The sequence below is a fragment of the Ictidomys tridecemlineatus genome, chromosome 4 (genome assembly GCF_052094955.1).
Source record: "Ictidomys tridecemlineatus isolate mIctTri1 chromosome 4, mIctTri1.hap1, whole genome shotgun sequence".
NCBI lineage: Eukaryota > Metazoa > Chordata > Mammalia > Rodentia > Sciuridae > Ictidomys > Ictidomys tridecemlineatus.
The window spans coordinates 108452721-108474776 of record NC_135480.1 but is presented as its reverse complement, the minus strand read 5'-3'; the positions used below and the strand labels follow the sequence as shown (position 1 = coordinate 108474776).

General features: G+C 38.9%; 2 protein-coding genes and 1 long non-coding RNA gene across 11 annotated transcripts in view; 1 reads left to right on the top strand and 2 right to left on the bottom strand.

Moving 5' to 3' along the window:
- Positions 1 to 573: 573 nt before the first annotated feature.
- LOC144377222 (uncharacterized) lies at positions 574 to 3999 on the bottom strand. The gene is made up of 3 exons (XR_013437977.1): positions 3846 to 3999; positions 3316 to 3530; positions 574 to 1496 (listed from the first exon to the last, which is right to left on the bottom strand). It is a non-coding gene; the product is annotated as an uncharacterized LOC144377222 (long non-coding RNA).
- A 181-nt stretch (positions 4000 to 4180) lies between these two features.
- Tmem218 (transmembrane protein 218) lies at positions 4181 to 21839 on the top strand. 4 transcript variants are annotated; one of them, XM_078047271.1, is made up of 7 exons: positions 4181 to 4318; positions 5183 to 5285; positions 9442 to 9453; positions 13362 to 13434; positions 14541 to 14651; positions 15477 to 15579; positions 19339 to 21839. In XM_078047271.1, the coding sequence occupies exons 5-7, from the start codon at positions 14542 to 14544 to the stop codon at positions 19471 to 19473; spliced, it is 348 nt and encodes a 115-aa protein (XP_077903397.1). In that variant the 5' UTR covers positions 4181 to 4318; positions 5183 to 5285; positions 9442 to 9453; positions 13362 to 13434; position 14541; the 3' UTR covers positions 19474 to 21839. The 4 variants fall into 4 exon arrangements, with proteins under 4 accessions (XP_077903397.1, XP_077903398.1, XP_005339590.1 ...); XM_078047272.1 differs by lacking the exon at positions 9442 to 9453; XM_005339533.5 differs by lacking the exons at positions 9442 to 9453; positions 13362 to 13434 and having other exon boundaries at positions 4182 to 4318.
- The window catches only part of Slc37a2 (solute carrier family 37 member 2), a 38633-nt gene continuing 30298 nt past the window's right edge, over positions 13722 to 22056 (bottom strand). For 2 of the 6 annotated variants that reach the window (XR_013437969.1, XR_013437972.1), the window contains one exon: positions 13722 to 16065. The gene's annotated coding sequence lies outside the window, so the exon portion shown is untranslated. Of the gene's footprint in view, positions 16066 to 17280; positions 17398 to 22056 lie in introns of all 6 variants that reach the window. The other 4 variants (XR_013437974.1, XR_013437970.1, XR_013437971.1 and 1 more) reach the window with 4 other exon arrangements.

Here is a 22056-nt window from a genome sequence, read left to right as displayed (position 1 = left end):
AATTCCTTTGTTGAAACAGAGGAAAGAAATAATTTTAAAAAGAGAAAAGATGGAAAGTAAGTTTTTCATGATGGCTTCTAAGGTTTGGATAAATGTCCCCTAAAGGCACATGGATGGTTTTGTCCCCTGCCCATGGCATATTGGTAGGTAGTGCAACCTTCAGGAAGTGGAGCCTAGTGGAAGGAAATTAGATCATTGAGGGTTTGTCCTCGAAGGAGATATTGGGATTCTAGCCCATTCCTCTTGGCTTCCCAACCCCTGTGAGGTGAGTAGCTTTGCTTCAGCAGCCACTCCCCATCATGATGTGCTGTCACAATGCAGGTCCAAAAGCCATGTAACCAACTGTGGACTGAAATCTCTAAAACAATGAGCTAAAATAAACCTTTCTTCATTTTAAGTTGATTGTCTTGGGTGTCTAGTTATAGTCATGAAGAGTTAACTAAAACATAGGGCAAACACTTTTTGAGAAGTGAGAAAAATGGAATAATGATAACTCAAAATAGCTGAAATAAATCATGAATATCCAAGTGTTCCTTAATTAATATACACTGCACTGTGTTAGTATGAATGAGACATGAGATTAATATTAGGAAAGGTTTTGATGAATTTTTCTTGCCTCCAAATATATATATATCACCCACCCAATTCTAAATAAGGTAATCTCTGCATGAGAAAAGTCATAGCATGGATGAAAAAAACTTTGGACCAATGGAGCCCAGCATCTAGTACCAGCTTTATTTACTGATTATGTAATTTTAGGAAAGAAGTAACTTATCCTCATCAATGTGAGTTTCTAAAAATTAACACTATTTTTTTTCTAAAGTATTTCAGTTATAACAATCCATCAGAACTGATTTATTTAGGGATGTCTAAGATTGTAAGAATCAAATTTTTCTTAAAGAAAGTGAATATTTAAGTTATGGACCCTACAGTCTCTGTGGCAACTGCCTAACTCTGCTGTTGCAGAGAAAGTAGACATAGACTACCAAAAAAAAAAAAAAATGACCATGCCTGTATTACAATAAAACGTCACTATGGATTGTGAAATTCTATTTAATTTTCATATGTCACAAGTAGTTTTCTTCTTTTGATTTTTCCCAACTATTTAAAAATGTAAAAAGTTGTCCTTTGTTTGCAAATCATACCAAAAATAGATGTCAGGCCAGATTAGGCCCACAAACCATAGTTTGTTGAACCCTGATCCATAACCTCAGGTAAATATTATGGTCTAAAAAATCTTGGTGGTTATTTTGGGTGGTGTCAGAAAGTCAGTAACTTGGCTTCACTATGAACACTGTACTGGGGGGAAATTTCTGTTTACTCAGTTTCCCAGTTAGCAGAATGGAATGGTAGTAGCTTTGGAGCGTCAGCCTAATAAAAGTTACTTCTGGGGCTGGGGATGTGGCTCAAGCGGTAGCGCGCTTGCTTGGCATGCGTGCAGCCCGGGTTCGAGCCTCAGCACCACATACAAACAAAGATGTTGTGTCCGCCGAAAACTAAAAAAAAAAAAATAAATAAATATTAAAATTCTCTCTCTCTCATCTCTCACTTAAAAAAATAATAATTTACAGAAAAAAATAAATAAAAGTTACTTCATTTTTTGGTACACTTTTAGACCTACAAAATGCTGAAATAATCTTACATGAGAAAATATATACATAACATTCAGAACTCCCTGGCTGAAAAAAATTTGATAACTCTAAAAAGAGCAAGAAAGCTTCACATCTTCTCTTGAAATTACCCACACTTCATAACCCTAGTGACCTCTTTTTGTTGCCCTTCTAGCTCTATCAGGCAGAGTAACAAATGATTTTACACTGAGTAGAAGGAAATAAACATTGCTTTTTGTTGCTTTTACTTGTTTTTTAAGGAGAGAAGAAAATTACCATTTAATAAAATGACATGCATATGATACCTGTGTGCATTCTACAAGTACCTACACACACATTCTATACAGCTGAGATGGGGAGTGATGTGAAGAGGTACAGTAAAACATACAGAAGACAATTTTTAAAAAGAGAAAGGTTGTATGATCAAGTAATCAATCTCCTCTAGACTGGGGCACACAACTTCAATTCAGAGATGGCAGAAGATGGTGACAGAACTTCTCTCAATTTCATATCATTGAACCAGAAAACAAATACCTACACCCAGTTAAGAGGTAAGATGTAGGAGAAGCTTGGGATAAAAATCCCTTCTTTGGGGAGAGAAAACTTAGAAATGTTATGTCCATTCAAGAAGATGTAAGAAACTGGGAATGCCTCCTCATTCATGCCCATCCTTAATTTATAATTTAAATTTAATCATTAGAAGTAGAAGGAACTTAACATTCTCAATCTCAGACTTTTGACCACTTTCCCCAAAAACTGATTCTGACCAGTTTAGCTTCAGATTATTTTCCACTATTTGTTTCCATGTTATTCTGCAAATATTCAGTGCTCATTCTTCTTTTAGCCTCCTTGTTCAAACTATTTCTTCTCCCTAAATTCCTTTCCATCTCTATTATATCTTTCCGATTTCTACCCATAAGCAAGGGTCCAGCTTTGTTCTTGCTCTATCATGCAGACACACCCACATTAACTCCAGTCAAAGCAAAATTTCCTTGGAATATACAAGAACAAAAATACAATAATACAAAACTGCAAATGCTCTGAAACATGAGGTATCATTACCTTTTGGAGTAATGAGCTATAAATTAGTTTTGACCCACTGTTATATCTTGCTTTAAAATGCTTGCTAGTTGTTTCCTGTGTTCTCAACCTAACATTAGAAAACCACCCAAACATCATTAAGGCGTTGTATCTTATTTCTTGAGTATCTTCACAGTCTCTAATGATGCATATTCTACAGTTTACACTCAAGTCCAATGAAATGAATTAATCAAAATAATGGCTTTTTTAACCACAGAGCTCCTCACTGGACCAACTAAGGTTAGGATGTTAAACTCATAAGAAATCATTTGTTAGTTAATGACACTGCAAATGAACCACTGACAGAATAAACTTTATGTCGGCAATCAATGAAATTCACCCATCTTCCGTTTCATTCAGAAAGCTGATCCAGGAGTTGAATTCCCTAATTCAGATTGAATAGTTGATTTATGGTGTTTCCATAGTTTTGTCTAAGGACAAAGGTTTAAACACTTGCTCTCAAATTTGGTACTGTTTGTTTGTTGTTTGTTTTGGTACCGGGGACTGAACTCAGGGGAGCTCGACCACTGAGCCACATCCCCAGCTCTATTGTATTTTATTTAGAGACAGGGTCACACTGAGTTGCCTGGTGCCTCGCTTTCGCTGAGGCTGGCTTTGAACTCACCAGCCTCCGGATCCGCTGGTATTACAGGCGTTCGCCAGCGTGTCCGGCTGGTATTGTTTGTTTGTTTTCCCTTCCTGATTCCACAGTGGTGCACACAGACTTTCTCCTGGTTCCTTTAATTGGCCTGATGGATGACTCTTTGGGTCTATGGGCAATTCTGGCTGGCAGTTAGGTAACAGCAGTCTGCTAAAAGCGTGGACCAATCCCAGTTGCAGCTGCCTGGAAGAGCGGCAGCAAAGGATTTACTTGATTGATCCTACATCTCTTTCCCAGTCTGTGGACTTGGGTAGAATGACCCTTGCCTCAGTCTACTTCGAAGTAGCTACCGGCTATAATGCCAAAAAAAAAAAAAAGAAGTCAAGGTAAGGATAAATGAAACGCGACGTTATTACAACTAGCGCTTTGGACTCACTTCCCGCCAAGCGGATTTTTAGCGACTCTTTCTGACTAGGCCTAGAAGCAACCCTCAAAACCTGCGCCCCGCCCGAATCAGTGGGTAGGGGACTGAGAGGTGTATCAGACCGCGGAACTTGCACTGATATCTGTACAGGTCTCGGAACTTGGAGATGCGGGCTACTTGTCCTAGCTGCTTCACCGCGAGGCTGTACAGTCTCCATGGAGACCGCGAAGGAAACCTGGAGAAACCGCTCTCCGGTCCAAAAGCCCGCCCTCAGGCAACACAAACCAATGGTCCAGTTAGAGAGAATAATATGATTGACAGCGGTATGGGGCGTGGTGAGGCGAATCTATCCAATCGAAGTTGAGCCAAGGCCCCAAACCGACCAGCACCGACCAATGGAAATGCGGAACTGAGGACAATGTGCCCACCCACTACACTTGACGTTGCCTGGAGTCGCGGCAAGTGTAAGCTAATGAGAGGAAAGCTGGGCGTTGAAAGAGCAGCACTGATTAGCGAATCCGAAATCGCCTGAATGAAAGCCCACTTGTGATTCGTTCTAAGTAGATCAAAGCCTCGGCGGACTGGAACCAGCGGGACTTTGAGGTATGAGTCGGGTCCGGGGAAGTGGGGGTAACCCAGGAACCCAATGAGGAGAGCGGCGGTGAGGAAAGCCGGACAGATGCGGAGTAGCGAGAAGGATGGAGACTCCGGCTGCAGAGTCTGGAAAACAGTGTGGGCAGGCGGTGCGCGGACATCACAGACTACCCTTACCGCGGGTCTGGGCCCAAGACCCGGCGGCTAATAAATTCTTAATAGAATGCCGAGAAGGAGGGGCTGTTTTCTGTATCATGCACTTAAGAAAGTAAAATGTCAGTGCCTTCGTTTTCCTTTTGTCTGAAACCGTAATCCCTCTCCAACTGCTAGGAGGTAGTCAGGTGAGCATTCTGATGAGACGTGCGGGCACTCTTTTTCCTCTTGCCAGTTTGAAGCAGCAGCCGGGCTGGGGAGAGTGGAGGAGCTCCTAGCAGCCCGGTATTTCCCTGCTGCAGTGCTGGTAGCTGATGGGTGATGGAGCTAGCGGACTGAATCTCTGTCACTTTCAAAACGCAACCGTGACCGGGAAAGAAGTGCAAGGACAGGATCAGAATCCATGGACGACCCCCGCCCCCCCCCCCTCGCCGCCTTTCTAACAGTGTGTTAAGTAAGAGTGGACGTCACATCCGTGGCATTTAAGTAGCTTGACAATTGATTTTTGTCCCAGACGTGCATGGGACTTAATAAAGCTGGAGGCGATATCTTAATATTTTAAAATTCAAATGATAAATATTTAAAGTAGAAAAATAAAAATGTGAAAGTTCTCTGATTAATTTTAAGTGTTTGGGACAAGCTATAGAAAAAATTGAAAAGGATTCCTTCTGAAGGGCCATTCACTCCTGTAATCCATTGTTTTCTTCTGTTGTTTTTAAGGGCTTGAGTCCACGTGAAAATCGGGCAATGGGTGAGGTATCACCCATCACCAGCAGCTATTAAGCTTTATTACTCTCTACGGAGTCCATATTTGTCCTGGACAGTAAGTCACCTTATAATAGCCATTAGTATTCTCACTCAAGATTTTCAACTTAGTGCTGGGTGCTGTATTTTTAATAAACTAGGGTCAGTCTCCTCACAGTGTGCTTCTGTATTAGATTTCTCTGAAAGGGCATGTAGAACCAACCTTAGATAAATGACAAATACAAATACATCCAAAAGGGTTTGAAGAAACTTTCTTTAAAAAAAAAAAAAAAAAAGATCTCACAGCATCAACATAGAGGGGAAAAAAATTGATCCTATATTCGGTCCTGTTGTCAGCTACTGAACAGTGTTCAAATTTAGCCCAGTGATATTGCTGGGCTTATGGTGTATACCTGTAATCCTAGCAACTCAGGAGGTTGAGGCAAGAGGATCCACAGTTCAAGTCCAGCCTGGGCATTGTAAGGTCAAGGCTTCATGTCTCAAAATAGAATGGGCTAGGGATATAGCTCAGTGGTAGAGTGCTTGTGAGAGGAGGACCTAGGTTCAACCCCCATTACTGCAAAATAAATGAATACATAAGTACATGCCACATTTATTCAGTAAATGGACTTACTCTTGAAATCAGGGTGACTAAACCATCAATTCTCCAAGATTTGAAGAAGTCCTGAATATTCAATAAAAACTTTACTTTTTATCATATCTGACTCAAAAATAATAATTTAACTATTCCAATAGAGGAAATGAGCAAAAGTATTATTCTCATATTGAATTAACAAAATGAAATGCCTAGATGTTCATTTCTCTACAACATCTTTCTTTAGTATACCCAACTCCTTCCTTTCTACATATGGTAAGAAAATGTGCAGTTTGGTTATAAAGTCATGAACCCCATTCTCAGAATAGCTAATTCTAGTATTAGTATTTATCTCATACTTGAAAGCTGTAACCCAGTGTCTATAGAACCCAGTGTCTCCTGAGTTTTTAAGTTTCTGTGGGATATTAAAGGGATATGTTTCAAATAATTCAATTTTAACTACCATTATCCTGTATTCTAAGATGTTAGAGTTGGTCTAGGTCTTACAGGTTATTGTGCAATATCATAAAGAGCACCAATTAACCTTAAGTAGTTATTTTCTTAGAGGTATCAGCCCAATCAACCAAACTCAGAAATATGAGTAATTTCTAAAATCTTCTCCTTAGATTTTCTATTTCCACAACCAAGGAAAGCTTATATCCTCATCACCTCTCTTTGTACTCTGTCATCAGTTAACTTTTTAAAACTAAACTTGAGAATATTACATTTAATAGTATATCAAATACCTGTGTTCCAGATTAATAAATATTCACTTTCTGGCTTATCTATTTAAGCTTTTAATTTTAAAGAAACAAAAACCTCATAGATCTAGTTTAGATCACTTTTCTTTCCTTTCCTCTGCTCTTTCCTTCCTTTCCCCAGAGAGGCAAATACTCTCCTGAAATTATATCATTAATGCTCATGTTTTTATGCTTTTGTTGTATATATGTACATCCTAAGCAATATGTATTATTAAAGTTTATTTTAATTTTAAACTACAAATAGTATATTGTGGATTTCATTTGCAATTTTTATCACTCAACATTGGTTTTTAGTTATATTTATAGCAGTACATATAGATCAAGTTCATTCATTTGAAGTATTCATTATGAATATAAAATATTGTATTTATTTCCTTATTGATAAACTTTTCAGGGCGTTTTTTTTTTCCTGTTGTTATGCTATCAAGAATAAAGTCGTAGTGATGACCCAAGAATTTTTCCAAAACACTAGTTCTTCATGGAGGTGGTACTGCCTTGGATTGGGGGTATTTTGGGATTTGTGTAGACATATTTAGTTATTATCTTTGTAAGGAAGTATTGGAATTTACCTAGCAGGGCTGGGGATGCAAGGTGTTCCATAATGCACGGGACAGTCATCAGGTAAAGAATTGTCCTCCATCCTATACTACTTTTCCTCAGGGTATTCGATTCTAATTATCTGGGGCCAGAACCTAACTCTATTTTTCATATTAACATAATGTATTTTTTGGCACAGTTTAATATAGTAAAATTTCCAGGAATGAAACTCTAATGTAAATCAAGGGAAAATTATACTAATTTGTGGTTTGGAACTTTAACAAGAGTTGTTCCTCACTCTAGAAAAATCACATAACTAAAGGCAGCACAGCTCGTGGTATTTGAGTTGCCAGCACAACACACCTGCATAGTCTGCATTTGTAGCTTTTGCGTTCATGGTGATTCTAAGTTTAGGTGCGAGCATCTGACTACTGTACTTCATTATGTATTCTAGTGTAGTCAGCCTGAACATTCATATTTTTAAACATATGCTATTTCATTATGAATTAGTTCCATTTAAAATTGGCTTCTGTATATGATATAATGTAGAGGTCTAGTTTTATTATTTTCCGGTTGGATAATCATTTGTCCCACCACCAGCTATGAAATCCTTTACCCACTGAATCGCAGAGCCAACTCCTTCCTGCATGAAGTTCTGACAAATGCATGGATCTGTTTCTAGGTTCTCAATTTCATGCCGCTGGTCCATGTGTCTTTGTGCCACTATCACACTGTTTTAATTACCTTGGTTTTATAATGTGTCTTGTGGCAGTTGGTAACAAGAAAGGCAAGTTGCCATTCTACTTCTCAAAATTGTTCTGGCTATTCTTGGGTTTTTACTCATATGAATTTAGGATTCATTTTCAAGTTCTACAAAAATTATTTTTAGATTTTGGTTAGAATTGCATTAAATGTATAGGTTAAAGAAAATTGAAATCTTTGAATTGAACCATCTAGCAACATGGGTTATTTTTTTATTCAGGGCTACTTTATTTCTCTGTCCAGGTGCTTCTTAGAAAACGATCTTTAATAAGATTTTATAATTTTAACTACAATAATCTTACAAATCTTTTGTTACATTTATTCACACTTGCATACATATACATACACATATCTTTCTAGTGTGAAGGTTTCCAATATATTCAAAAGTATAAAAATAGTATAGCCAACATCAACACTCTCTTCACCCAGTTTCAACAACTAGCTCACAACCAGTCTTATTTCATGTTAGCTACTTCACTTCCCCTCCCCCAGAGAATATGAAGCTCCTAGTCACATTTTCTATTCTCTGATGTGTTACATGTATATATGTGTATATCCTAAAGAGCCTTCAATAGCTTTTATTTTTTGAGAGAGAGAGAGAATTTTAATATTTATTTCTTAATTTTCGGCGGACACAACATCTTTGTTTGTATTTGGTGCTAAGGATCGAACCTGGGCCGCACGCATGCCAGGCGAGCATGCTACTGCTTGAGCCACATCCCCAGCCCAATAGCTTTTTTTTTTTTTTTTTAATTCACTTAAAAAAAACATAATTCCCTAATATCATCAAATATCCAGATACTGTTGAAATTTCTCCAGTCATCTTTTAAAAGGTTTTCTTTTTTATACTGGCTTTTTTGAATCAAGACCCAAACAGAGTCCATATATTGCATTTGATTGATATGTCTCTTAAGATTCTTCAAAAGAAACCTTTTAGTGAAGTATAACACACATACAGAAAAGTGTACACATCCTAAATGTATAGCTAGGTACAGTTTACCAAAATGAGTGAATCCAGGTAACCCACACCCAGATCAATAAACAAAATTTTATCAGCACTCCAGAACCTCTTTCAGCTCCCTCCAGTCACTACTTTCTGAATGGAAAACATACTCTTTGACTTCTAACCTCCCAAAGTAGTTTGAACTTTCTTTGAACATTATATAAATGGAATCAAACAGTATAAACTTTTTTGCCTCTGTCATTTTACACTTAGTATTTGTGAAATTCATCCAAGTTCATTCTTATTGCTTTATTCTATTGCATTGTATGAAAGAATTATGAAACATATTTATCCTTTGTATTGGTGGACATGTGGGTTGTTTCTTTTTTCAGCTATTTCAAATAGGGTTGGAATGAACTTCTTGTACATGGGTTTTGAACTTCTGTGTGCATCTCTGTTAGAATACAACTGGGAATAGAAGAGCTAGATCTGGGGGACATGAATTTTCAGTTTTGATCGATACTGTCAGTAGTCTCCAAAGCAGTTATAACAATTTATACTCTTACCATGGTGTTTGAGGGTTCCAATTAATCTACATCTTTACTAACACTTATGTTGTCTGTCATTTTCATTTCAGCCATTCTTGCAGGTATGTAGGAGTAATGAATTTTGGTTTTTATTTGCAATTTCCTGATGACTAATGAAGTTGAACTGCTTTTCACATATTGGTCATTTGGATAACCTCTTTGTCAAGTATTTATTTTTATTTTTTATCTGCTTGATCTTTTAGATTCTAAGATAGTTACATTAAAATCTTCCACTAAATTTGTGGCTTTGTTTATTGTAATGTTATGTCATTTATGTTAGGTTCATATTTATGTCATTTATGTCACTTATGTTAGGTTCATATTTATTTCAAGTTGTTTCTTTTTGCCAAATTATTCCTTTTGAGATTATTCTTTTTTTTAAATACTTTTAGTTGTATATGGACACAATACTTGTATTTTTTATATGATGCTGAGAATTGAACCCAGTGCCTCACATATGCTAGGCAAGCTTTCTACCACTGAGCTACAAACCCAGCCTGTGATTATTATTATTATTAATATTTTTCAAGCTTAACATATATTCTTGATACTAATATTGCTTTACCAACTTATATTTTTGTTTCACTTGTTTTTCCAAATTGTGATTTAAAGCACATAACATAAAATTTACCATATTAACCATTTTTATGTGTACAGTTCATTAGTGTAGTATATTTACATTATCATGAAACAGATCTCCAGAAATTTTTCATCTTGTAAAAGTAGAACTCTACACCTATTAAACATTTCCCAATACACTTTCCCCCTAGTATTGTTTTGTTAATGTTTCTTTTCAGTCTCTTTATTTTGAACCTCTCTTTATGCTTTTTGTGTAGCTTTTATAAAGAGATGTTTTTATTTTTTTTAAATCTAGCATGAGAATTCTTTAATAATCAAGTATAATTAATATAATTAATATAAGTTGTATTTACTATACTTTTTGTTGTAATTTTCAGTTTTATCTTATATTTTTAAATTTTCCTTCCTTTTTACCCCTTGCCATCACCCCCTCTTGTTTTCTTCCTTTATTATTTTTTTTTCACTCGTGTGGAAGTTGTTCATTCTCTTTCTGTTATTTAGTATGTGCCTATGTGTCTTCAAATATCTATCTTTTGCTTAGTAAAACTTAACTAATCATTAACTCCTCCTTCAGAGCAAGTAATATATATTGACTGCTTTTACTTTGAACTATTCTTTCTCACCTTCCATGTAACTGTTGAGTAATATTTTCATTTTCTCATTTTTAACCCCTTGAAAATTAGTCGTCATTATCATTGCAGGAATATTTATAGTCAATTTTTGCTAATGTCTTTCTCACCATTTTTCCTTATATCTTTCTTGGTTCATTTTCCTTTTTGTTGGAGTACATTCCTAAGTAGCTCTTTCAGTGAGGATCTGTGTGTCGCATTCCTGGGACTTAAACCCTCAAACCTGCCCACCCAGGGACACTACCTGTCGTGATCCATGTGACTAAAACACTCAGGGTTCACTTAAGGGGAACTGGGCTGTGGAAAATAACCACACAAGACAGAAATACCTTTTTCTTTGGGGGTGCTGTGACAGCTCCTCTGACCTTAAGGGTCCGCAGATCGAGGGAGCGAGGGAGCGCGTGCTGACCCCTTTTATTTAGAAGAAGCTATTCAAATGAAGCAAGGGGGTCAGGCTTCAGGGGGTTGAGTCTAACTTCATGATGTCTGCTGTCAGCAGGTTGATTGATATCTAGGAAGGCCACACCCAAGGGGGTGATGGCAAGAGTAAGAGAAGGGGACACACAAAAGGGCATTTTCATGGAACATTCTATCCCAAACTAGACAAGGGGTAATATCACAAAGGAACAGGTGAACATAGCTCAACCCATGGGGCTAGTAGGAAAGCACGCCCATGCAGGAAGACACATTTGCGTTGTCTCTACCCTCAAGATTGGGGCCACCATCTTCCCTTACTTAAAAGCAACCAGATCACGGGGTGACCTACTGTGCCTCAGCCAACCAGGAAGGGAAGCAAACACTAGTTACATGCTATGTCGGCCTCCCACAAGGTGAATTCCATTTCAGTCTTTTTAAGTCTGAAAACCTCATTAAATCCACTCTTGTGTCTTATATGCACATCTGTGGTGGCATCCTAATAGATGATCTCAGCTGGGATCCTTTAGGTACCTTACTTTTAGTCTAGTTTTTATGTTAATCTTTTTTACTGAGATTCCCATACCACATTAGTATTGTACTTGAACTCTATATTTAAATGCAGGTAAGGATTCAGATTTCTCTTGGGCTAGTCTTTTTCACTTGTGGCCTGAGTCACTTGTCTAGATTTCTTTGAAATCATTAGCAATTTTTCAGACCATATTTCAAAAACCATTAGCTCTTTGAGGGCCCAGCATGATATATTGTTCTTAGTTCTAGTTCTCTGCATCATGGGCCTGAGATCTCATCTGGCCAGGACAGGACCACTCTGAAGGCCTGTATCTGCTGCCAGCACCCCTGTAGGTCTCAGTGCTCAGTCCTCACTAACCACTCAGGCTTTGAGTTATATTTTTTTGTTTAAGGTACTTAAGGATTTTCTTTCATTGCTTTGTGTATTTGTTAAATTCTTTTTAATTTGTCTTATTGAGCATTTCCACGTGTTCACTGTTGTTCCCTTTGTTAGTACTGTCCAGTGCATGGACCAGAAGTTATCTGGTCATCCTTCTAAACCTTGATATGACCTTATTACTCCCTCACTTGATTTTCAGATTTGTTAGCACTGCTTTATTTATTCATCAAACAAATTTATTCCATATAACCTCTGAGCTACAAACTGGGGATACCAGGTGAAAAAGATAAAGTTTCTGCCTTCATGAATTTATTATTCTAGTTGGAGAGACAAAAAATAAACTTGTAAGAAAATTGGGGCTGGGGATGTGGCTCAAGCGGTAGCGCGCTCGCCTCGCATGCGTGCGGCCCAGGTTCGATCCTCAGCACCACATACCAACAAAGATGTTGTGTCTGCCGAGAACTAAAAAATAAATATTAAAAAAAATTCTCTCTCTCTCTCTCTCTCTCTCTCCTCTCTCACTCTCTCTTTAAAAAAAAAAAAAACTTGTAAGAAAATGAATAAATAAGTTAGCCAAGTGGAGTGGTACATGCCTGTAATCCCAGTGACTGGAGGCTGGGACAGGAAGATTGTGAGTTCAAAGCCAGCCTCAACAACTTAGTAAGACCCTGTCTCAAAATAAAAAGGGCCAGGAATGTGGCTCAGTATGGGTTCAATCCCCAGTACCTCCCCACATAGAGAAAAAATTAACTACAATTAATGACAAGTATTCTGAAGGAACTAGGGAGATGAAAAATCACTGTTTGGGAGGATTACTTTAGACAGGGTAGTCGGGGAAGACCTCTCAGAGGAAGTGCTATTCCTTCTCTGAGGAAGCCAAGATGGGAACCATGAAGAGAGTCTAGCCCTACAAATAGTAGAGGGATTGTTGGGGATTGAGGGTTAGTTACAGGCTTTAGAAATAGCCAAGTACAAAGACATAGAGATGGGGAAACACTGGCTTGCTGGAGTAGTTGGGACAACATCCATGAGGTGCCTGGGAGGGGCATAATGCTCCCCAGTGAGGTTAGAGAGGCCTGTCCCCTTACTCCTCATCTTGCCTTACTGATTCTTTCCAGAGAGTTCCTGGGCAAGGTCCCTCCTTTGTAACCCTTCTCAATATCCCAGTTCCTGCTGTACTTTGCTACTTAACAGAATGTAACATGGGCAGTTGTTTATGTGATGGTATTCTCCAAAAGACCTAAAGCTTCTGCTGGGAGAGATTTCTCACCTACCTTTGTCATCTCCAGCTTGTAGAATGGTTCTTTACATGGTAGGGACATCATGAATGTTGATTGAATTACTGTGTTTTAAAAGTAGTTCATGCTTAGAGCTTCTTTTCTAATAACTTTTTAACAAAACCTCTCATAGATAAATTTTTGTGACATTTAAATATCAGGTAAAGAAAACCAGCAAGCTAAGGAAGAATCTGTTGCTTAAGACTTGTCTCTGGTACTGGAAAGAAAATCAGGGCAAGTATGGTAGTATGGTGTTGACCTGTAGTGGGTTGATTGGTAGCCCCCCAAAGTTATGTCCACAGCCTAAATATATGAATGTGAACCTATTAAGTGTTTTTGTAGATGTAATTAAGTTAAGGAGCTTTGATAAAATCATACTAGACTACTTGAGTGGTCCTGAAGTTCAGTGAAGATGCCCTTATAATGAGCAGCCAGAAGACAAGAGACAGAGAAGGCCACATGAAGACAGGAACAGAGACTAGAGTTGTGAGTCACAAGTCAAGGAACATGTGGAGCCACCAGAAGCTGGAAGAGGCCTGGAAGGATCCTCCTCTAAATCCTTTATTAGGAGTGTGGACTTACTTATGCCTTTATTTTTTACTTTTCATCTCAAGAACAGCGAGAGAACGAATTTCTCTTGTTGTAAGGCACTAATTAGCAAAACAGCACATCCCCCTTTGCAGTTATACTGCACTGACTCCTTCTGAGACATGGACATATAATACTTCCCTCCAAAGCTTATTGCCATGATTAAATGAGATACATTTGTAAAGTACTTAGCACATAGTAAATGTTCAGAAGTAGTGATGGTGGTTGTTCTTTAAGGACTGGAATTTTTCTTCCTTTTGCAAATAAGCACTCAACAGTAGAGTGGAAATTTCTGTCTCATGATTGCCTGGTGAGTCAAAGTTCATCCCATGATTTTAACCTAAGAGCTTCAACTTCTGCTTTGGCCCTGGAACTCGCAGGCCCTTGTGCCTTTAACAGACCTTAGTTAGGATATTATAGCAAGGGAGAGTTTAGTGTTCTACTGTGGCTTGGGGAAGAAGTTAAAGTAGAATTCAGAGACCAAATTTAAAATTACACACATGGAGCAGAAAAGCCATCTCTCAGTCCCTGCCATAAAGAAAGGCTTTGGGTTCTAAATTTCTAGTTCCCATTAAGGGACTCTGGGACTGGACATTCTTGAAAATTAAAGACCTGTAGTGAGTGATCCTACACACCAATCATCAAAACTTCCTCATAATGAGGTCAGGCTTTCTGTATTTGTCTAAATGCTAGAAGTGGGTGTGGGTAGGGGTCCCAGACAGAGTGAAGGCTGATGATGTCTTCCTCCCCAGGATGGCTGGCACAGTGCTAGGAGTGGGTGCTGGCGTGTTCATCTTAGCCCTGCTCTGGGTGTTGGTGCTGCTGCTGTGTGTGCTGTTATCCAGAGCCTCCGGGATAGCTAGGTAAGGCATTCTTTCCAGCTGGGAGTCCTAGGTAAAAGCAATTAGAGGCAAAATCGCTGACGCTCATTAAACATTTAGAATTCAGAAGATCATTTTTGTAATTACTGGCAGTTTGAATGAGTTGCATTTTAACCTCTTATCATAAGCACTAACTGTGTTATTTATGCTCTGAGGCAGAGGTGGGAGGAGAAGGGAAGTGTATTTTTCAGTTCTTACTATGGAGGAGATCAGGGAAGACAAGAGATGACAAGAAAATCTGCTTTCACTGCCTATTGAATCTCTTGGGGTTGAACGTGGGAGTTTTTCTTAATTGTTCAGATTTATGGCACTTGCTTGGTCCAGTCTCTAAGGCTCTAGGCCTGACCCAGGGAAACGAAAGAAGCCTTCAGTGGGTTTAACTGGCCTTCTGTACCTGGCATTGACTTGGAACAGAGTTAGGCTACTAACGGAACCTGAAAATAGAGTTTCATTCTGGACACTCCATTTTAATGTCAATAGGAAGCAGAGAATTAAGAATTTGCTAAAGTATCCTAAGTGGGAATGGGGAGGGATTGCTTTGTTGTGTTTTCTTAATGACTTCATGCAGAAGCACAAATGAAAACTATGAATTCCCGCTGTTAGGAATTTCCCAGAATAAAGGGGAATGCACACAGCTGGTACCGTCTAGGAAGAAAGACTTTGGGATGGAGGCTGGTTGTGGACACAGCAGGTCTCTGGACTCTGTTAAGGGACTGAAACATAGAATATTGACCCCAAGGAAAGGCCAGTCTGGCCCTCATAAAAGAAAAAAACGGTGCTTTTAATACTTTCTCTTTTTGGTCCCAGGTTCTCTGTCATTTTTGTATTCCTTGGTGCTGTGATCATCACGTCTGTTCTATTACTTTTTCCCCGAGCCAGTGAATTTCCAGCCCCAGAGGTCGAAACGAAGGTAAAGCTGTTGGTTTCATTTTGTCCTCTGGTCCAAACCATCATCCTGCCCCTGTGACCTGAGATGTGTTAGAATTGCAGTGTTCAGGCAACGATGGAAAAGCTCAGAGGGAATTTTAAGACCCTCTACGCCTTCACTCAGGAAAAGAATCTTCTGAATTCCATCTGCAACACTTCTAGGCAGAGGTTTGCCTGAGATGTTCTCTTCTCCAACTTGCATCAAGTTGAATAACATTGTGTTGTAAGGCCACCTTCTACTGTGGGGACAGAGAAAGAGAAAAGAGTTAGAAATGGGAGTAGTCCTGCTCCCAAAGTGAGATCCCATTTCTGGTAGCCTTGGCTCACATCCTCATATCTTGGGTTGAAATTGATGTAGTACCATCAGGGTGCTGAGCAACATGAATTTCCATCTCCATCTAGTATGCCTTTTCCACTCATAATGTGGAGAGAATCATTTCCATAGAGAAGTGGTGAAAGAGGAACATTTCTGTGGAAAGCAGAAATGGAAGATATAAATTAATTCAATACTAACAATTTCATTGGTCTACATATGCCAGCTTCCACCTCTGTAAATGGATTCTTATCATCTCTCTATACTTCTTTGCTGGAGATCTCACCTATTCCTGAATGAATGGGGTGCTGGTTTAACCATACACTACTGGTCTCAAACCCCATAGGAACCTGATAAGATTATTGACTTCATTTGTTCCTTTGCTTCTTCTAATAGCTTCTTTTTTCTCAACCTCTATTTTAATTTTTAAACAGTAATGATGATAATAGCTAACATTTATTAAAGGATTACTGTGTGCTAGGTCCTATGTAAGCATGTTTATACTGTCTCATTTAAACTTCAGGCCAACCCAACTAGTACAAAGTAGGTACTATTACTGTCCTCATTTTATAGGTGAGGACACAGGAGCTATAGAGGTTAAGGTAACTTGCCCAAATTCATACATATACATTAAGAAGCAGAGCAAAGATTCAAGCTGAGGTCTACCTTCAAAATCTTCATTGTTGGGATTTAGCAGAATATCAGGGGCCAGCCCAGAGAATACATAGTTTACCAATTTGATACTAAACAACAGTACACAGACTTTTGGACTATAGTGAACACATACTTCCAACCTTATATAGAATTAAACCTTGACAAAAGGAAGGAAATTAGTTTCAAAAACTCCAAGGGAATAATACCACACAAATTCAAGGAATTATTTTCATTAATTCCAGGTCTTTTGTTTACATTTGGAAACCACTCTGAAGGTAGAAGTACTGTGTGTGTGAGCCAGGGGTAAATTCTTACCTCAGTGTCCTTACTTAGAGGAGAGAGTGATAAGATTTCTGTGTCGCTACAGAAGTGACAATTAGAAGAAGGCAATAGAGTAAACACTGTTGAAATCAGTCTCTCTCTTTTCTGTCATATGAGTTTCAGACTCAGGACAGAATGGGGTTTGAGCAAAATGTGTTTGTCAGCATAGCCAGCAGAATGGAGTTCTCATTTTCAGGTCTTGAGAGCTGGCCCCTGCAGCAGCCAAGCTCAATACTGTATCAATAATACATGGCCTGGGCCTTCTGCACCCAAGGCCTGCTAATTGGCTAATTAAAAAGTGAAACAGTCGAACGAGCAAACATGTAGCCCGCAAGAGACTTGTTCAGTAACAGAGCCAAGGTCAAAGTTATGTTAAAGCTGTTTTATCAAACTGACCTTTGTTATAAGTTGACTGTTGGGGTAATCTCTGGAGCAACTGGGGTGTCTGAGTCTTCTTCTTTTTGGTGTCTTTGTATCTCAGCAATCATACCAGAGCTTGGATTTTGACAGGTGCTTTGAATATCAGCACTGTATTAGTTTCCTATTGCTGCTGTAACAAGTTACTATAACCATAGGAGCCCACAACATAAATTTATCATCTTACAGTTCTGTAGGTTAGAAGTCCAAAATCAGTCTCACTGGGCTAAATAAAATCCAGGGTTCAGTAGGGCTGCATTTCTTTCTAGAGATTTTAGGGGACAGTCTATTTCCTGGACTTTTCCTGCTTCTGGAGGTTTCCTCTGGCCCTTAGCTGGTGGCCTCCTTCCTTTACCTTTTTTTTTGGGGGGGGGGCGGGTATCCTGGGGATTGAACTCAGGGCACTCAACCACTGAGCCATATCCCAGCTCTATTTTTTTGTATTTTATTTAGAGACAAGGTCTCACTGAGTTTTGCTGAGGCTGGCTTTGAACTTGTGATCCTCCTGTTTCAGCCTCCTGAGATACAGGCATGTGCCACTGCACCAGCTTCTTCCTCTATCTTCAAAGCCAACAATAAACATCTCTCTGACATTGCTTCCATCCTCACACCTCTTTCCCTGACCCTCTTTCCTGCTTCCCCCTCTAACTTTCAAGGGCCCTTGTGATGACATTGGGCCCACCTGGGTAATGCAGATAACCCTGTTTTCAGGTTCATTTGGTTAGTAACCTCAATTCTCCTTTGTCATGTAATCTAACATATTCAAAGCTTCTAGGGATTAGGATGTGGACATCTTCAGACCATTTTTTTTTTTTTTTTTTGCCTATGACAATCACTGTTTGGATATTTTGGGTTCTCTCCTAGATATGAGTTTTCAAGGCTTCTGTGAAGTCAATCACTGCTGTCATAAAATCTATACATTAAATAGGTCTTTTTCTGCCTAAATTTAAGTACTGCCATTTGGCGCTGGGAAAATTGGGGCTCTGGAAGTACATAGCACAACAGTGAATAGAGCCAACATCGGTTATAGCTATTTTATTTTTATTCTTTTAGTATTGAGGACTGAATCCAGGACCTCCAGCATGCTAGGCAAGCACTTCACCTACAGCCCCAAATGCCCCCACCTTTTTAAAAATTTTGAGACAGTCCACACTCATACTTGCAGTCCTCCTGCCTCAGTCTCCTGAGTAGCTCGGATTTATAGGTGTGTGCCACCACACCCAGCAGTTACAGATTTTTGTCAACAAAGACCAGGAACACTGGGGCCTCAAGGACTGGTAACATGGGCAAGACCCTTGGTTCAATCCCCAGTATCACAAAAGAAAAGAAGAAAAAGGAAAGCAGAATAAGAAAGAAAGAATTGGGGCCTCAGGTATGACAGTTTACCAGGCAGCCAAATGTATGATGGAGCAAGTTACTTATGTTCTTAATGTTCTATCTTAGGCAAATGGCCATTTGCCTTCTCCACTGAGAAACTAAATGTTAGGGTTCAGAACTCATCTGATGAAAACTTTGAAGAGTCACCTTTTTATTTGAAAATGAACCCCTCTGAAAGCAGTAGGTTGATGGTTGAATCATATATATATGTAAACATGGTGTATACACCATGTTTTTTTTATTGTTGTTGTTTTGTTTTGTAGTTGTAGATGGACAGAATGCCTTAGTTTTATTTGTTTCTTTTTATATGGTACTTAGGATCAAACCCAGTGTCTAACATGTGCTAGGCAAGTGTTCTGCCACTGAGCTACAGCCCCAGCTCTACACCAAAATTTTATACTATTGTATTTTAATATAAGTTCCAAATTCTCCATAATAAAATATGTTTTAACAACAACAACAACAACAAAATGATTCTTTCTAGACCAAGCTAACTTCTCATTAACTCTTTGGGAAAACTGGTTCCAATGATCTATTTATAGAGGGAACTCAGTTACAAATATGAATGAACAACTGCTGATGAACTTATTATAGATTTTGGATCAACACAGCCAGGATGCTGAAGGGTAATAATTTCACTTTGGTGTTTTCTTTCTCCAGATTGTGGATGCCTTTTTCATTGGGCGCTATGTCCTGCTGGCTTTCCTCAGCGCTGTCTTCCTTGGAGGTCTCTTCTTGGTTCTAACTCATCATATCCTGGAACCAATCTATGCCAAACCACTGCGGTCCTATTGAGCATTGTTGAGGAAAACCAAGACCTTGTTCTCCTCTGCTCCATTTTTATGTCATTGATGAGCAACAAGGGACTTCAGAGCCTTATTTTGACAGTCTTCCTATCTGAAGGCAGAGGAATTACATTCATCACTAAGACAAATCTCTTGAGCTCTGGCTTCCAGAAACAGGGTTGCAAAATTGTCCCCATGGGCATCAATTCTCACCGTTTTAGGAAGGTTGCTACTGTCTTCTTAGTACCTGCACTTAGGAATTTCATCTGTTTTGAAAGGGAAATAATAATAATAATCTTAGAGTAGATTTTCAGTCATGCTATTTATAAGTGGACTTGGCGGGAAGGATGAGCCCTTTTTGATAATATGTGAAATTCTTAGTTATAAATTATTATCATAGCTGGGTGTGGTGACACATGTAATCCCAGCTACTCAAGATGCTGAAGCAGAAGAATTGCAAGTTTGAGGCCAACCTGAGCAACTTAGTGAGACCCTGTCTCAAAAATTTTCAAGAAAGGCTGGGAGTATAACTCAGTGATAGAGTGCTCCTGGGTTCAGTTCCCAATACCAAAAAAGAAAAAAAAGTTGTAGTTATTTGCAAAGTAAAAGCACTTAAACACAGAGGTTACTTTAATGTGATAATTTGGAAGACTAATTTAGATGTCGGTTATTGACCACCCTATGCATATAATTTCACAGAAGCCTATAAAAGCAATGGGTATTACTTTCCTCTGCTCTAATAAAGCAATAAACAACCACCAAGGGGCTGACTTTCACTTCAAACTCTTGGCCATGTAGTGAAGCATTTGTATTTTATTTTCAATCTGTAAGGTAGTATTTTTATATTTCAAACTTGTTGGAAAATTAGAGGACAGGTAGAGAAATGTTGGTAGACTGTACTCCTGCCATATATCTGTAGGTTCTTTTCCAGGATATGGTCCCTCTGTGTGCTTTAACATTATCTTAACAGGCCATTTTAGGTTGTGGTACTCTCTCCCCATCTTTGTAACTCTTTCTTCAACCCTAATCAGGAACATATATTATCAGCATTAGATTATAACTTTATACGTGCCTGATCTCCCTGACCAAGTAAAATTTGTGCCTAATTGGAGGGTCACTTTAGGAAGTGTCATCCTGACACCCTAGATCTGTTTAGAAAATGGTCTTCTGGCTTAAAATGAAGACCCAAGAGAACAAGTTGGAAAGATTGATTAGGTATGTGTTATATGCCAGTAGTCTGCTAATACCTTTGAAGTTTCTTTTAAGTTTTACAACAATCTGTCATCATCACCCCCCACTTTTTGTTGTTGTTGTTGTACTGGGGATTGAATCCAGGGGTGTTCTACCACTGAGCTACGTCTCCAATTCTTTTTTTTTTTTTTTAATTTTATTTTAAGACAGGTTCTTACTAAATTGCTGAGACTGGCCTTGAACTTGTGATCCTCCCTCCTCAGCTTCCAGAGTTACTAGAATTACAGGCATGCATTATCATGCCCAGCCATCCCCGTTTTAAAGTAGAAAAAAATCTGAAGCTTAAAGAGATTAACTGACTCATTTGAGCTTCACTCAACATCCAGTGTGCAAACCCAGGTGTGGCAGACTCCTAGGCCTATTTGCAGCAAAGTCAAGCCCACACAAGAGGAACATTGACTGCTCCATTTGCCACCTTCTCTTTGTGTGTGTGCGTGCAAAGTGTATTTCAGCTAGGCCTGCCCTCTGTAGTCTGTAATTGCCAGCTATGGTGAAATGAGTGATACATTACTTTCTCCCTGCATACCCAAGGTATTCATGTCTAACCCTAAAAACAAAACAAAATAAAAAACCACCACAGGTTTAGTCCCAGAAGTGGAAGGCTGAGAGCGCACAATGAATTTCAGACTTTAGCATTGGGGTGCCCCTATCATCAGTGTCTCATATGGCACCCCTTATATTCATGGCCTCCTGGAAGCAGGGCTCAGAGCTCATCCCTTAAATACCAGAAGAAATCATTTTTAGTGCTCATTAACCAGTCTCTGATCAGTGGCCTTAGAGCAGGTTATGCTGTTCTGGTCTCTGTCCAGAGACTGCAGTGATTCCCTACTGTTTGGAAGGTGGTAAGGGAGAGAAAACAGGTTATTTCATAGCCTTTCAGAATTGAATCCTGACAAGTTTTAAGAGTTTAAACACTAAATCAAACTACCTGACTTCAAATCCTGATTCCTGGTTATTCCTGAATGATTTTAAGACTCATCGGTCTGTGCCTGTTCCCCACTTGTGAAATGGGGACATTTAAAAGGACCTACTCATAGGGCTGATACATGATGACATAAGTTAGTACTTAGAAAAATGCCTACCACATTTACTAATCTAATAAAAATTGTGATTTCCGCATTCAAATGCACTTGTTTCCATATTGTCCATGACACCACTGTGCTCCTACAGTAGAGATGTTTGTTCATTCCATTAGGTGGCGCTGTGTGTTATGTTTTAGAAGTTTCTCAAGCCAGCAAAACACACTGGATAATTACTTAAGTTCCTTAAACTTGTCCCTTATAAAAATGGAAGTAAAGCTAGCACTCTTTTGATACAGGGTATCAGATGTTTAATGTTAAGA